Below are 16,480 nucleotides of genomic sequence, written 5' to 3' on the forward strand. Positions count from 1 at the left end.
TTTAATCTATCTAGATCTACATGTCAAGGTTGTCCTCTTAGTCCACTACCCTTTACATCGGTTCTGGAAACACTTGCTTCGAAGAGAAGACCCGAGAATTAAAGGTGTATTTGCAGGGGAAAGAGATGTGCTGATGACAGATTACTATTAGTTAAAGACCCTGCATACTCTTTATCAGGACTCCTTAATGTGATTGAATCATTTTCAGAATTTTCATGGGGGTTTTTTTTTCTGAGATCGCAAAATCTTGGAGGAACCGGTTTATTATTAGTCTTAGATTACGCAAAGCAAGTCCCTGTGTACGAGCTATTACTGTAAAATAAGACCGTATTAGAATAAACGCATTGATACCAACCCATCGTTCATGTTACAGCCGGAAATAGCGTCCGAGGCACTGTTGGTCTTCTGACCAATCAGATTTGAGATTTTCAAAGGGCTGTGGTATAAGTGCATAAAATGCATGCTCAAAAAATCACTAGAAACTATCAGTTGACATCATAGGCTAATTTTCAGATTCACTAAAACGTCACGATCAACTGCCTATAAAACGTGTTCTATGAGGAATATATTATTATATAAAGAACACGTCTTTGGCAGTGGCAACACAGACTATTCAAGCATTTACAAAATAGTCAAACCAACTATTTATTATGTAAATATCAATAAAAATAAGAGGGGCGCACGGTGGCTTGGTGGTTAACATGTTCACCTCACACCTCCAGGGTCGGGGGTTCGATTCCCACCGTGGTCCTGTGTGTGTGTGCGGAGTTTGCATGTTCTCCCCGTGCTGCAGGGGTTTCCTCCGGGTACTCCGGTTTCCTCCCCCAGTCCAAAGACGTGCATGGTAGGCTGATTGGTGTCCAAAGTGTCCGTAGTGTATGAATGGGTGTGTGAATGTGTATGTGAGGGTGCCCTGCGATGGATTGATGGATGGATGGATGGATAAAAACATAAGAGAGGCAGTAAAAAAAATCCAAACTAAATCAATATCTGTTGTGACCAATCTTTGTCTTTAAAACCAATTGTCTTTAGGTATCAATTCTCTTAGGTACACTCATAAAAAAAGGGTTCTCAAGTGTTCACTACTAAGGAAACACGCTTTAACCCTATAAAGGCGTTAGATAAGACGGTCTCCTGTACCGTGCTACTGCCTGAGGCCGACGTCAAGGCTTCCCACAACAGAGGCAGAAGGTGAGACCTCCCAAGTCTTGTTCACACCAGAGTCCAACAACAAGGCATCCCACAACCATCTCACGCCTAAGTCTGACTGTGTGGCTGCCCAAGCCTTGTCCCCCCCTCACGACCTCGACATGTCTGCTCCAGGGCTCCTTAGGGAAACACCTACTATACAGACAGTGCCTGCATTGGGACTTTGGGGGCTGTGGGGACATTTTTCCCAGAGGGCCAGGACCACAGAGCGGGGAAGCTTTGTTAGGCGCTTCAAAAGAAAACGCCCTTAGGTGGGATCTGTCAGAGATTCAATCTCGTTCGCAGCACGCTCAGCAGCCTGGAGCACGACAGCACGTTTACGGGTTATCAATGACTTCATGTTCACACGTGTTTTGTTTTATGACATCATTAAACATGACATCTTAATATATTAATACATATCTTTATATTAAACATAAAGACTGTAGGAATATCGAGTTGTCACGTCCCCCTGTAACACTTTTAAACACACACTCTCCAGCACTCAAAGGAAAAATAAATGTTCTGCCAGATCACTATGGTAACTGTATGCGATGCAGTGGTTTCAATTGGACACAAACATGTGTATTTAAGGGAAGGGAAGATGATTGTAATTGTGCTTTCTATTCCAAGATTACAGCACCAAAGTGAGATTAAAGAGCACTGTAATTATTAAGTAGTTCATAAAAAGAATGCCAAATGCTATCTTCTTGGTTTTCAGATCATCCTTGCTTATACCAGTGCTTCTGAAACCTGTCCTGAGGATCCAGAGCACTGCACATTTTGTATGCCTCCCTCATCTAACACACCTGATTCAACTCATCAGCTCATTCGTACAGACTGCAAGACCTGGATTGGGCCGGTCAGATAAGGGAGACATTATAAAATGTGCAGTGCTGGAGGTTCTTCAGGACAGGTTTGAGAACCACTGATTTTTACAAATTTATGCAAATCATTGCATGATAATGCACTAGTATATATATATTTATTTTTTTTTTAAAAATGTAAATGTTGACTTTCATTACATTCTTAATTTTCTGGCTCAGTAGGATTGATTATTGTGTAAATTAGTGCCACTGTGTGGTATTTTGTGCTATTTCGTCAAATTATTACCCTCTGTGCTGCTCACAAAAGAGTATACAGGTAGGTGGACTGACTTCTCTAAACTGACTGTTGGGTGAATAAGTGTGTGTGTGTGTGTGGTATCCTGATGCCAACATATTTCTGTTTCAATTACACCTTTTAAACTTTGGGAGGTGTGGCCTCAGGGGAAGGAACATGTTAGAAGATACACAACTGTGCAGTTCATGGTGGGGTTTCCCTTGAGGAAAATGAACCATGGTTTTATCATGGTAATGGAACCACGGCCCCCGTAGTGATTTGGTGTGGAAAATGTAATCAGCACGGGCAACCCGGAAAATCCGCTTAAGTACCTGCACAAGTCGACCCTTTCCCCATGCAGAAATACTGACTTATCTTTTGAACCAACTCTGAACCACTAACATTACAACATAAAGCTAAACCAACACAAAATACAAACCACACAGACAAAACAAACACAAAACACAGACAAAACAACACCACAAACAATATAGTCGTGAAAAAATAAGTACACCCCAAAAGCAAATTGTTGGCTGCTTTTTCTGATCCTCTGTGCGTATTAATAAAGGTGATAGAGTTTATCAAATGACACATAAAATTGACATTTTGTAGTAATTTTCACAATTTAAATGAACAAAAAACAGATCAATCACATGGAAAAAAGTAAGTACACCCCTACATTTATCACGCCTTCAAATGCATGAAATTAGAATCAGGTGTTCAGGATCGGGTGGCAGTGATTAGAACATGCTTAGGGAGTGCAGGTTGAACTTGTCTTATTTATACCCCTCTCACATCTAGTGTCTGGTGTTCCCTTTGTTATTGAGGTGTGTGGTGTCATCATGCCAAGATCTAAAGAGTTCTATAAGGCCTTCAGAAAGAAACAGGTTGCAGATGCCTTGGAGTCTGGCAAGGGATTTAAAAAGATCTCCAAATTATTTGAAATACATCATTCCACTGTAAGGAAAATCATCTACAAAAAACAGCGCAGATTTAAAATGCCAGTTAGTCCACGACTTGCCGTCCCAGCAAATTCAGCCCAAGAGCAGACAAGTCTGAACCCCAAAATTTTGATCATGGGATCTGCCAGGAAGTCTTGCAACCGTTGGTGTCAAAGTGCATGCTTCTACGATCAGAAAGAGATCGCACAAATTTGACCTGCATGGGAGGCGCGCCAGGAAAAAGCCTTTGCAAGACTACAGTTTGCCAATAAGCATACAGGTAAAGACCAGGCCTTTTGGAATTATGTGCTCTGGACAGATGAATTTTGGGCAGCCAAAGAGAGATTTTCAGGAGAAGCACCTCATAGCAACTGTGAAGCACGGTGGTGGAAATGTTATGGTTTGGGGTTGCTTCGCTACCTCAGGGACTGGACAGCTTGCATTCATTAATTCAACTATGAATTCTGCATCATATCAAAGAGTGCTTGAAGATAACGTGAGGTAATCTGTTCAAAAGTCTAAGTTGAACCGAAAGTGGATCTTTCAACAGGATAATGATCCTAAGCACCCGAGCAAATTCACCAAGGAACGGCTCAAAAAGAAGAAATGTAGGGTTACCGCTTGGCCGAGTCAAAGCCCAAAGTTGAATCCCATCGAAATGTCGTGGGGGGATTTGAAACGGGCCGTACATGAAAGAAAACCCTCAAACATCTTGCAACTGAAAGAATATTGCATGGAAAAGTGGTAAAAACAATAATAAATAATCCCAGCGAGCCTGGTGGACAATTAGAAAACGCCTACAAGAAGTTATTTCTGCTAAAGGGGGCAATACTAGCTTCTGAGGCCAAGGGTGTACTTACTTTTTCCACAGAATAATCTCAAACTTATTGATATTTCTGTTGAATAAATGATTGAAAAGGCTAATTTTCCTGGTGGTTTTGTTTGCTTGTCCAAATATGTTTTAAAAAAAAAGAAAAAAAAAAAAAGCCAACAATCTCCATGGGATGTACGTATTTTTTCACATGACTGTAAACCCACAACACATTTTTAAAAGACAAAACACACACAATATAAAGACATATAATCAAACACAACTTACACAGAAACTGTTCACACAACGGACTCTTTATTTAAACTAGCTTTATGGCAGAACAACATAAACCGCACCGAGCGAAGTGTGTTCTCTGACTGGAAGTAGAATACTGACATCTGTAGGTCGTAGTGTGAGAGTGTGTGAGAGTGTGTGAGTGAGTGTTGTACGGGATAACACTGACACTTTACCTTTACGGGGATGAACCAATCGATCGATCCGATTGGCCGATATCAATTCCTCGTTGTGATGGGCCAAAGATACAATTACATGACAGATCGCCTCGATACACATACACACACAATCGCGTACTTGTGTGTGTGTGTGTGTGTGTGTGTGTGTGTGTGTATTTGGGTGTATTAATCGGATCATGAGGGCCTAGTCCAGCTTAGAGTAAACTGTAAATCCAGAAACTCCGCGCTGAATGACAGCAGCACTCAGTAAGTGGTATTCCTGTTCTCACTGATGTAACATAAAAAACCCTCACGTACACATGGGTACATAATAAAAGCCAAGACCCAGGTACAACCATGTCCGTTATATCTTGGCTTTGTTAGTCCTGCCTGGTTGTTATCGACAATAAATAATCAGCAAATACAATTTCAGTGTTTATTTATGAACTCGTAGATTACAATAACCGGTTTTGTTGTTGCTTTAGAGGGACTACTGCTCCGAAATAACAACACAACCAGACGTTGTCTTCACGTTACTGTATGAATATCTTTTGTACACGTACAGTAACTTGAATACAATGAACGGCTTTGTCTTTACTTCAGTGTACTAGCATTCCTGCAACCAAGTTATTTTTTCACGACCAAGCCACTACAGTAATGGTCTTTAACAATGCTACAATGTTGTTAAACCCTTGTGATTAACTGCAGGAAAAACAGTGTGATGAAAGAACAAACAAACAAAAAAACATACCAAAAAAAACCAAAAGCAGTGGTATACTCCATGTGAAGGATGCATGTAAAAGTACAATATAAATGTAAAAATATTTAAAAATATAAATTAGTAAGGTGTTGTCATGTTGAGCAGTTTAGACGTGCCGATATTAAGGCTAAAAGGAATGATGTTAAAATATATTCATAATGAAAATAGTTTTATAATATTACATATGTATTATTAGATTTAATATTATTAAACTATTAAATACTTCAAAAGAGCAGAAAATGTTTTCCTCCCATTTTCTACTAAATTAGTCATTCCCACCACTAGCTAATTACGCTTACTGCTAACAACCAGGGAATGCAAACGCTAAAACATGCTCCCTCCAAGACATGTGAAGCCAGTCATCATATTTTCAATAATTTAACAATAATTCAAGGAAAGTTCTGTCTTACTCCTCTGTTGGAACTAGACTTCCAGAAGTGGGTTATCAGTGGTTAAATCCCCAACACCACATGTCGAATCATTTCTTAGTCTCAGCGAAAGGTGCACAGGCTCTAGCTAGCTTGAGACACTAGACCAGGGGTGTCCAATCTTATCCGCGAAGGGCCGGTGTGCGTGCAGGTTTTCCTGCTTTCAATCAAGCAGGAGCCACACCTGATTCCACCTGTTTAATCAGTTGATCTTGGTTTTCAGTACTCAGGTTTGGCTTCTGCTTGATTGGAATGAAAACCTGCACCCACCCCGGCCCTTTCCGGATAAGGTTGGACACCCCTGCACTAGACTTTCCTCAATAACGGGGTCTTCTTGGTATGGGTGTCCAATCAGAGACTCCATGGACATAGTCACTACGGACATCGGGACAGGGTGTACTGGCCCACGACTGGCCTCGATGCCTACTATATGCATTTCCATCACTAACACTGATTCTGCCCACTTTGCGCATAATTCAGCAACTTGGCCACGCTGTCCGTCACAAAAAAATGCCACAAAGACGTTAAGATGTCATCCCTGAGCAGACCTATTGTCTCAAAAGGACGGGACAGAGATTCGGCACCTTTAGCCGAGGTATACCTCTGGCTTTGGGTTTGGACTTCATGGCGAAGAACAGTTGAGGACAGCGACCTAGCGGTCAGGAAACACTCCTGCATGGCAGAACATCTAGTGCATGCTCTCTTCAATTTAAAGTATACCTTCAAAGGTGTGTACCATTTGGATATGGTGCCCTGCCATGTTACTAGCCTTAAAGCCTTTCCTCCAGGGACAGCAGAAAGTCCCAGTCTATGCTCCCCAAGAGCCCAGCACAGTATCTCCTTCTACTGGAATCCCTTAAGACCTCTTACTATAAGCCCATGCACATGCTGAACTGAAATAGGTGCTTCTTGTCACAAAAAAAAAAGTAAAAACTGCATGACTTAGTGATAAGCCTGCCTTGTTTGATGGCCAACTGATCGTGAGCGTGACCCATGGTTATATTACCCCACTTTGTTAAACAATCGACTGCCCTTACAGCGACCGCAGAGGATGAAACTGCCTGGTTATGCCCAGTACTCTCTCTGAGGTACTATGTGGACTGGACAGAGGTGATTCGATCATCAGATCGCCTACTGGGTCATGGCCTACAGGCAGGCCAGACATCTGGCCCCTATGGAAAAGTACCACTTTAAAAGCGGCCCTGGATATTCTACAGGTTACACATCACCCATTTTAAGGATGTGAATGTGCCGATCATCTCTGCACACCTTTTCAGACAGTTCTCAGATGGGTCAGTTCCGGAAGACATGGAACACGTTATCCAGATAATAATCACCATCTATTGAGGTCAGGAAGGGTGAAATATAATGCTGGTAACATACATAACTGTGGTTCTATGAGCATGAGGTGAATCCAGATGGACCATGAGGAGAAGGTTCCATGGAGCGGTGGCTGTAGTAAAACAGGATTTATAGCGAATACTACGGCGAAGTCACTTTGTGACGTTGTTGGAAGATCTTGACACGCGTACCCACGAGGAGGAACTCGGGTGATTATTCACCACCCCTGGAATTTACCTGGGGTTCATATAACCACGGTTACTGATGGCTCGGTGTTAACACACTTGTGCGTCTTAAGCGTACTGGAATGTGGGAATCTCCTTCCACAGTCCGAGCAGTGATACGGCTTCTCTCCGGTGTGAATGCGTTGGTGTATTCGGAGGTGACTCTGCCGTCTAAAACTCTTTCTACACTGTAAGCAGTGGAACGGCTTTTCTCCCGTGTGAATGCGCTGGTGTAGTCGGAGAGTGCCCTTTCGACTAAAACTTTTGCCGCACTGTGAGCACTGGTGCGGTTTGTCTTCTGCGTGAATGCGCTGGTGAGCCTGGAGATGACTCTGATGAGCGAAACTCTTCCCGCACTGCGAGCATTCAAACGGCTTCTCTCCCGTATGCACGCGCTTGTGCACCTGAAGGTGACTTTCGTAAGGGAAGCTCTTCCCGCACTGTAAGCAGATATACATCTTCTCCCCGGTGTGAGTGCGCCGATGTGTCTGGAGCGTACTCTTTCGGGTGAAACGTTTTCCACACTCCGAGCAACAGTGCGGCTTCTCTTCCGTGTGAACGCGCTGATGTATCTGGAGATTACTCTGCCGTCTGAAACTCTTCCCGCACTGTAAGCAGCGGTACGGCTTCTCTCCCGTGTGAGTGAGCTGATGTTGCCGGAGGTGACTCTGATGAGTGAAGTTCTTTCCGCACTGTAAGCAGTGGAAAGGCTTCTCTCCGGTGTGGAGGCGCTGGTGCACGTGGAAAGCACAATGGTGGGCGAAACTCTTCCCGCACTGCGAGCAGTGATACGGCTTCTCTCCCGTGTGAACGCGCTGGTGTATTTGTAAATTGCTGTGGTAAGTGAAACTCTTCCCGCACTCCGAGCAACGGTGCGGCTTCTCTCCTGTGTGAAGGTGTTGGTGCCTTAGGAGGTTGCTCTGGTGAGCGAAACTCTTCCCGCACTGCGAGCAGCGAAACGGCTTTTCTTCCGTGTGGGTGCGCTGGTGGATTTCGAGATTCCGTTGAAAAGCAAAACTCTTCCCGCACTCCGAGCACTGATGCAGCTTGTCTCCGGTGTGGATGAGCTGGTGGGTTTGGAGATGATTTTGGCGGGTAAAACTCTTCCCGCACTGCGCGCAGCGATACGGCTTGTCTCCGGCGTGAATGCGCTGGTGTGCTTGGAGGTTGCCTTGTCGGGTAAACCTCTTGCCGCACTCTGAGCAGTGATACGGCTTGTCTCCGGTGTGAATGCGCCGGTGTGCTTGGAGATTACTCTGTCGCGTAAAACACTTCCCGCACTGCGCGCAGCGGTACGGCTTTTCTCCGGTGTGAACGCGCTCGTGAGCCTCGAGATGATTCTGCTGGCTAAAACTCTTCCCGCACTGCGCGCACCCATACGGCTTTTCTCTTTCGTGAACGCACGGGTGCGTCTGGAGAGAACTCTGGTGCGCGAAACTCTTCCCGCACTGCGCGCAGCGGTACGGTTTCTCTCCGGTGTGAACGCGCAGGTGGGTCTCCAGATGGCTTTTTCGTCGAAAACTCTTGGTACACTGCGAACAGCGGTAGGGCTTCACTCCTGTGTGAGTGCGCTGGTGCGTTTGGAGATTGCTCGGGCGCCTAAAACTCTTCCCACACTCCGAGCAACGGTACGGCTTTTCTCCGGCGTGAACGAGCTGGTGAATTTGTAGGGTGCTACGGAAAGCAAAGCTCTTCCCACACTCTGAGCAGCGGTACAGTTTCTCTCCTACAGGAATGTGCTGGTGTACGTGTAGATCGCTCTGGTGAGTCAAACGTTCTCCACGCCATGAGCTATCGTAAAGGTTTTCTTCCGTGCGAACGCACTGGTGCGTTTGGAAATCACCCGGGTGAGTGAAACTCTTCCCGAAGTCTGAACAGCCATCGACTTCTTCCTGCTCTTGTCCGGGAACGGTGAGGAGAGGACCGGAAAGTGTTTGCTGACTACCAGAGCTTCTTGTGGGCATCAAATCCTCCTTACAGTGGCTTCTTCTGATGTGTTTCTGGAGATAGATTTGCGATGTATACGAAAGGTGACACCAGGAACAGGAGAAGACTTGCACCAGGCCATCTTTCATTTCTGGAACATCAATGAGAAAAAAATAAATAAATAAATGAGAGACTTGCTGTTTTAGGAACTGAACCAGTATGAACAGTAAAATGAAAGACCAATGTGATGACCAAAGGCAGTGGAAAGTATACCGAAAGTATCCCTGTGAACATGCACAGGAATAGAGATCATACGCTAACAGTCACGTAATGGGACATACGTACACCGTATGGCGAAAAGTACGTACCACCGGACCATCACGCCCACGCGCCCATTTTAAATGGCCGAATAAAGCATGGGATTGGGATAGGAGAGGATTATAATAGCCACTGCTGGTCATTTGGGCCGTACGTAGTAATGATCAAGTCACAATGTTTGGACATAACCATTTATGGAGGACTTTTTTTTCCAGAGGCAGCTGAATTCAAGGCCGTGATCTCTTGGGTACTCCTCTCCGTACCACACCAAGAGCTCCTGTCCTGGTCTGATGGGTTGACAGCAACGGTAGTGAATCCCTCCTCGATACTGGAACGCCACAAGATTCTGTTCTTCACCATTACGAGCACAATTCACATATCTTTTAGAGAATGGGGAACAAGTAAAGCATAGACGGGGGAAGCAAGAGGGATATCATCAGAAATAGGGGTCCAACGAATAAGTAACTATAAAAATCAACGACTAAACAAAGACTTCTACAGACTGCGCTGGCGTCTTACTCACCTCATCCAGTTAGCATGGATCTCTTCTTTAGAATCTATGTATTCCTCACTCTGTCTGCTCCTGTAGATCTGCAGAAAATGTTATTTTATCCATTAACCCAAATGTCCAATGGTATAAATTTCCATGGACTAAAACATAACATAAAGCTGGTGGTTATAAGCCCTTGTCTGACCTATCCGCTAATCCTGGGGCCACGTTTCCAAGTTTGCCTCGGACACTCTGAGAACGAATTTTCGGGAGTTACTTAAATGCGCACCTGTGTTTAGCCAAACCCTTGAGAATATCCAATATCTGATGAAGGCTATAACAGTGATTTTATATGCAAATTCAATTTACCAACAGTTCAACCAACTTAAATGCCTCAACTGACGTACTATTAATATGTATAATCGATTACCGATCAAGAATTTTTATGACTCACCACCCAGGAGTAGCCACTGTTCATGGCGTCCTCTCGGTCTACCAGCTCTCCCTCATACGGCCCAAAATGTACACCAACCGAAACAGTCTTCCCGTTGTTAAACACGCCCAAGCCTGCGCCAGAAATATTAGACTGTCGAACTTCTAGACCAAGCGGAAGGGTTAGTCTGGCTCGATCGGTGACCCCCACTGGAACAGGGGTATCAGGAATGAAAACAGCTGGACCATGAAACTCGCACTTATTGATGAAGAAAGACTTGCAATCCTCACAGTCTGGAAGTAAAACAAAGTGCTTTCAACCCAAATCATTTTTAGTAAAATTACTGTTATTATTATTATTAAAAACATAAACAAGATAAATAAGAAAATGGGTTTTGTTGTCTTACAGAGGTATTCATCATCATGTTCGGGCTGTTCTTCTTTAACACGTTTCTTCTGTTGGTCGTTCCCCAAAGAGCTTGATGCCCCTTGACCTGCAATCCCATAATTAACATTTCATTACGGTCATCTCAAGTAAAAGACAGGAAATGTGACTGTTGCGAAATGGGTCCAGTCACAAATGAACTCTAGTTTAGACTATAACGTTTTCTTCGTACTGTACGTCTCCAGTGATCTGTAGTCTTACCGAGGTAACCTTCATCTTCAGATTCTTCCACTTTTATGATCTTCAGCAATCCTTCGTCCTGTTCATCCACGGCGGTAACGTCTCCCAGAGAGCTTGATGTCCCTTCTTTTGAATCTGTACGAGTTTCTGTCTGCACGTCTTTGCACAGCTATTGACCAAAGAACAATAAAGTCTTCTGTAGAAAAGAAACTCCAAAGTCTTTTTGTAATCCGCTTTTAAAAACGTCGGATCTTGCACTAGACTTTGTACAGCGGTAGTAATGGCATAGTGTGCATGCGGTGTGTGGCGTGATTGAGAGGTGCCATTTTTAAAATCCTTTGGTCTCTGTATGCCACAATGTAACAGAAACCAGTCATTCTGAAACACGCTATAGACTTATTAACCCCCCTGTTATGTCATGGGTCAGTTTGATCCATTTCTACATTTGAGATGTCTGAAATACTGGTTAATCTCTCTTTTCCTCTTTGAATTTTTTTGACGTTTCCTCATTTAGGATCATGAACTTATATGCAATTTTTTCTTCTTACGGCTCGGCTCGGACAAGCCGTAATAAAGGTTTACTGTTTTAAGCCGTTCTTTGCTGTTTTTGTGTGTATTTAAACTCTGGAAGTCATTTTGACGCATAACATAACGGATGTAACATTGTTTCCCAACATAATAGGAGGGTTAAGCGTTAATTAAAGCACATCTGATTTTGATCTGATAGGTTTATTATGGGCAGTGTGTTGGATGGAAAACACCAAAATAAATAAATAAAAACGTAAACCGTATCAGACAGGATACCGTTCCGCATTATAACATGTACAGTAAATACACCGGAACTCCAAATCATGCAAAAAAAAACACAAAAAAAACAAAACAAACAAACCTGCCTTTACAATAACAAAAAAAAACTGCAATGAAAAGCTAACTGACATTTATGGAGGTGTTCTGAACTCTCCAATATTAAAGTGCACCTATTATGGTTTTTCAAATATCACCTTTCACGTAGTGTGTTATAGAGCAGTTTGTGAATGTAAAAAGTCTGCAAAGTTTCAAAAACAAAAAGTGCACGACAAACAGAGTTACCGACTCCAAAAAGAAGGAACCGGTTCTGAACAGCTGGAACGAGTCGTTATTAATTCCCGACTTACTTCCTGTACAAACCTATGTAGGTTTGTAACAAAAACAAACCTCTGACCTTCACTGACTGCTCGCTGACAGTGGTAGACCAATCAAAGCAGAGTATGCTCTCTGAAAGGACGAGTTTGAGAACGAATGCTTTAGAACGAATCCTTTAGAACGGATCATTTAACGAGTCGTTTGTGACACGGGAGGGGGGTAATGCTGCAATTTAAATTATGAGCACATTAAAGTGTTTTTGACCTCGGATACATGTAAATCTATTATATGAGAGGTTTAAAACAAAACGTTTAAAAACCATAATAGGAGTGCTTTAACTCTTTAACTCTCGGGAAGCCCCGCCCACCCAACCCAACCCCACCCCATTTTGCACTAGTAATGTTTTGAGCCTTTCTTGCAGTGTTTGGAAGATGCAACAATAGAGCACCCTCGCTTTCCGATGAAGTAAAATGGAGAATGTTTTAAGTGGGGCTCGTGTGTGTGTGTGTGTGGGGGGGGTATGAATACGTCTGCGCCGTTATAAAGCCTTTTTGCTTTTTGTACTCGTAAACGTTTACACACACGAGCAACCCTTACCTGCGAGCGAACATGAGAGCCTGGTCTGCCCTCTGCTGCTTCCATTATAAGAGATCTAGATAAAAAATTAACAATTTTAGGAAAGAACGAAACTTAGCCGATAAGTGTGACAGAACGTAGTGCTTTCCAACACGGTTCACCGCGGTCCTTCTGTTTAAAGCTGTATAAAACGTCTTCTTTTCAGATTTACGGTCTCTTTACATAGTACACTGTATAATTTGTAGAAGCGGGGTGATTTATAATCGCACTATCCGGTGTCACACAGAACAGGACGTGCTCCCTGGATTCTGGTTCCCGTCAAGGTTTCCTCCTCAGGTTCACCTCAGAGAGCTTCTCCTCACCGCCATCACCTCTGGCTTCCTCATGAAAGATCTAAATATGGATGTAAGTAATCTACAGAGCATCTTTCCTTTAAAAAGGTCTTCATGTTGAAAGCACTGTAATGATGGTCAAGTTGAACTGATAATCATTCTAGGCACAGCTTAAAGTAGGTAAAAAAAAAAAGTAGATAAAAAGGAGAGCGCGCGCTCCTTTTTACCTACTTTGGGCAAATGCAGCTTGCAGTAGCGTGAAACAAGCACGCGAACCCGTGGCCACGCCCACTGCGCGCGCTCTCCAAACGTCAAAAAAAAAACAAAAAAAACGCTGGAAATCCGTTAGAACAACGCCGTTAAAATGTATTCAAACGTTATTTTTCGAGTGTGACACTGAATACATTTTCCCCCAAAGGCATCTATATAATATATATTAATCGAATTATTATTATTATTATTTTTTTTAAATTTAATCAGATTTTTTATGTTTTTTTTCCCCCTGTACATGTAAAACAAACTTACCGGAAACGCAATGACATCATAATAATTATTATATATATATATCAGTGCACTTCATACGCCATTTTGCCCGCTTACATCCTATGTAGCACACTTAATCCACTAGGGATGTAGATTTAGCTATCATGCTTTTATTTAACTCACCTTTCTTTCTAAAGCAGAACCGAGACAAGTTCCTGAAACACAGCTAGAATAATGAATGGTTATTTTGTAATTCAAATAGATGTCTTTCCTTGTAAGAACCCTGACACAAAGATTTATATAGAAAAAGATGAGTAGATGGATCAGAAAGCACAGTTCTCCTATTGGGAAAAACTGCAGCGCGTCGTCTTCTTCGTCGGGGACGGCGGTCTGTGATCCAGCGCCACCTGCTGTTCTGGAGCGCAGACGCGGCAGGAGAATAGACTGGTTTAAGAGGACTGAAATTTTTGAAAGTACACATAACATGTATAAGGGTGATTCTGTGTTTGGGGTGCTACAGGTAGACATTCCCTGCAAAAAAAACAACAAAAAAAAAAACAACCCCTCATACACACACAAAACAACAATATAAACATATAAATACCATTACAAACCATCAGTTAACCATTAAAACCCATTACTATTTCCTCTATTGGTCCTTAATGGTATCCACTGGACATAACATGCCACCAGTAGAAGGGAACAAATTACCAGACCATTACAGGTTCTGTTAAAACCAATACAATTCCCATTAAAACCGTTACAAATTGTATGAGGGATTTTATTGTTGTTTTTTCAGCAGGGTAATGATTAAACACAGGAGCGCGGTGGTACAGCAGGTAGCTTTCCCAGGTTTGTTTACATGTCCCTTATTCGGCTGATGCTTTTCATTAAAAGAGACTTACAGTTGAGACAGCTGAAGAGTTGAGAGTTAAGGGTCTTGCTCACCGGAGTCATCTTGGTGGGCAATGCTTGTGGACGCCTGACCATCTCACCCAAATGTGGTTCTTCTCCAAATTATTTGAAGCACACAATTGCATGGAATGTCTCTGTGTGCTGTAGCGTTACGATTTCCCTTCACTGGAACTAAGAGGTCCAAATCTGTTCCAGCATGACCGTGCTCCTGTGCACTAAAGCGAGCGCCACGAAGACACGGTGTGTTCAAGTTCGAACAAGGTGGACGAACTCGAGTGTCTTGCAGAGAGCCCTGACCTCAACCCCACTGATCAACTTTTTATCCACACTTAGCTGTACTGTAATGAGCATTTCGACCAATCACGGTGAAGATCGAACTCATATAGGCCATCAGAAAATGGTTTCTAAATCAGATCAGTTATCGGAATTGTCTTGTAATTGATTCATTGCTTCGTGGATGTAAAGTGTCTCAGTTTTCCTTGACAACATCCACCAGGAATCTCTACCATTCACACACACACACACACACACACACACACACACATTCTGTGGCCTACAGATGTCAGTATTCTCCTTCCAGTCTGAGGAGCAGAGACATCTCCACTGGTTTATATTATGTTTCCACATTGCTCCACTGTATGAACAGTTGTGTAATCTGTATAACATTTCTATTGTCTTCATGTTGTTTGTATTTGGATTTATACAGTATGGATATGTTTGTGTAGCTATTACAGTTGTACGTTTGGCTTTAAATTGTGTTTGTGCTTAAAGTTGCCGTATATTTTTTATATTGTGGGGTTTTTATTTTCTGCCCTTTTCTCTTCGTAGATAATGTTTTTGTGGGTTTTTATTATTTGGGTCGTGCTTGTGGTCGTTTGGTTTATTTTTATCGTGGTTTATGTGTGGGTTTACGGCGTGTATGAACTTTTTTTTTCTTTTTTTTTTTTGGTTTATAATGTTTGATTCACTAGGCTTTTTTTTTTTTTTAAGAAAAGAAAAGCTGGAAAGTTCCGTTTGCTTTGTGCTGCTTTGTGGGGGTTTTTTTTTTCAACCTCAAACTAAATGGTGTGCGGAAGTTGAATCAGGACTTGAAACTTGGATTAGTAACCTGGCGGTGAAGTCATATTTGTTTTGTGGGATTTGAATGCTGTGTGTGAGTTGGTGAGTGTCTCTGTTGGTTGTACATCGTTTCTTTTGTGTATTTGTGGACTTCATTCATGTGTTTTTACCAGAATGGACCATGACGCACTGCACATTCAGCCATCGGCCCTGTTTTACTGAGAGAACACAAAAGCAGGATTTAGCCCACGGGGCAATAATGTGTGTGTGTGTGTGTGTGTGTGTGTGTGTGTGTGTGTGTGTGTGTGTATTTGACCAGTCATTGCTGTTTTGCTTGTGTCAGTCCTGAGAACACAATCCTTGCAGAAAAAACACGTGCTTTTTTCACATTTTTCTATCATTTTATAGGAATATATGCAAATAAAATAAACAAGTAATACATGTAAATAAATAAATAATAATAAAAAATTAAGATTATTTATTTAGGCTAATTTACATATTTATAACTAAAGATTTTTGTTTAAAAAAATCTTTCCAAATATGTAAGTCCTAGCACTGTGTGGATAATTATCATAATTTAAATCATTTATATGAATATGAGCAAATCAATATATAAGATTGTTTGTTTGTTTGTTTGTTTAATCGCACATTCATAAATAATTATATGACAATTCTATGCATATGTAAAACAAATATACATAAAGAAGGTTTATTTACAAACAAACAAACATTCTTCGAGCTTTCCTTCACTAATATTTCACTATATAGTTGCACTTTTAATGATTAATTATTTAAAGCATACGCATCTTCAGTAAAATAAACACACACGAGGTACAACAGATGTATCCCATGAGGTTACTGCACCCGTCCTGGGGGAAGGAGAAGTACAGGTCAATTATGGAATTAAATTTGTGCCAAAAGTATTGAACGTAACTTTTCATGAAACGAACCAAAAT

General features: G+C 42.2%; 1 protein-coding gene across 2 annotated transcripts; it reads right to left on the reverse strand.

Moving 5' to 3' along the window:
- Nucleotides 1-7,202: 7,202 nt before the first annotated feature.
- On the reverse strand, nucleotides 7,203-14,294 carry LOC128604169 (zinc finger protein 709-like). Of its 2 annotated transcripts, XM_053619056.1 has the most exons (8): nucleotides 13,734-13,823; nucleotides 12,757-12,811; nucleotides 11,059-11,206; nucleotides 10,820-10,906; nucleotides 10,435-10,706; nucleotides 10,014-10,081; nucleotides 9,680-9,870; nucleotides 7,203-9,323 (listed from the first exon to the last, which is right to left on the reverse strand). In XM_053619056.1, exons 2-8 carry the CDS (start codon nucleotides 12,799-12,801, stop codon nucleotides 7,267-7,269), a joined length of 2,868 nt encoding a protein of 955 aa, XP_053475031.1. In that variant the 5' UTR covers nucleotides 12,802-12,811; nucleotides 13,734-13,823; the 3' UTR covers nucleotides 7,203-7,266. The 2 variants fall into 2 exon arrangements, with proteins under 2 accessions (XP_053475031.1, XP_053475030.1); XM_053619055.1 differs by lacking the exon at nucleotides 12,757-12,811 and having other exon boundaries at nucleotides 13,734-14,294.
- Between the last annotated feature and the right edge of the window lie 2,186 nt (nucleotides 14,295-16,480).

The sequence above is a fragment of the Ictalurus furcatus genome, chromosome 29 (assembly GCF_023375685.1).
Source record: "Ictalurus furcatus strain D&B chromosome 29, Billie_1.0, whole genome shotgun sequence".
In the NCBI taxonomy this organism is placed as follows: Eukaryota; Metazoa; Chordata; class Actinopteri; order Siluriformes; family Ictaluridae; genus Ictalurus; species Ictalurus furcatus.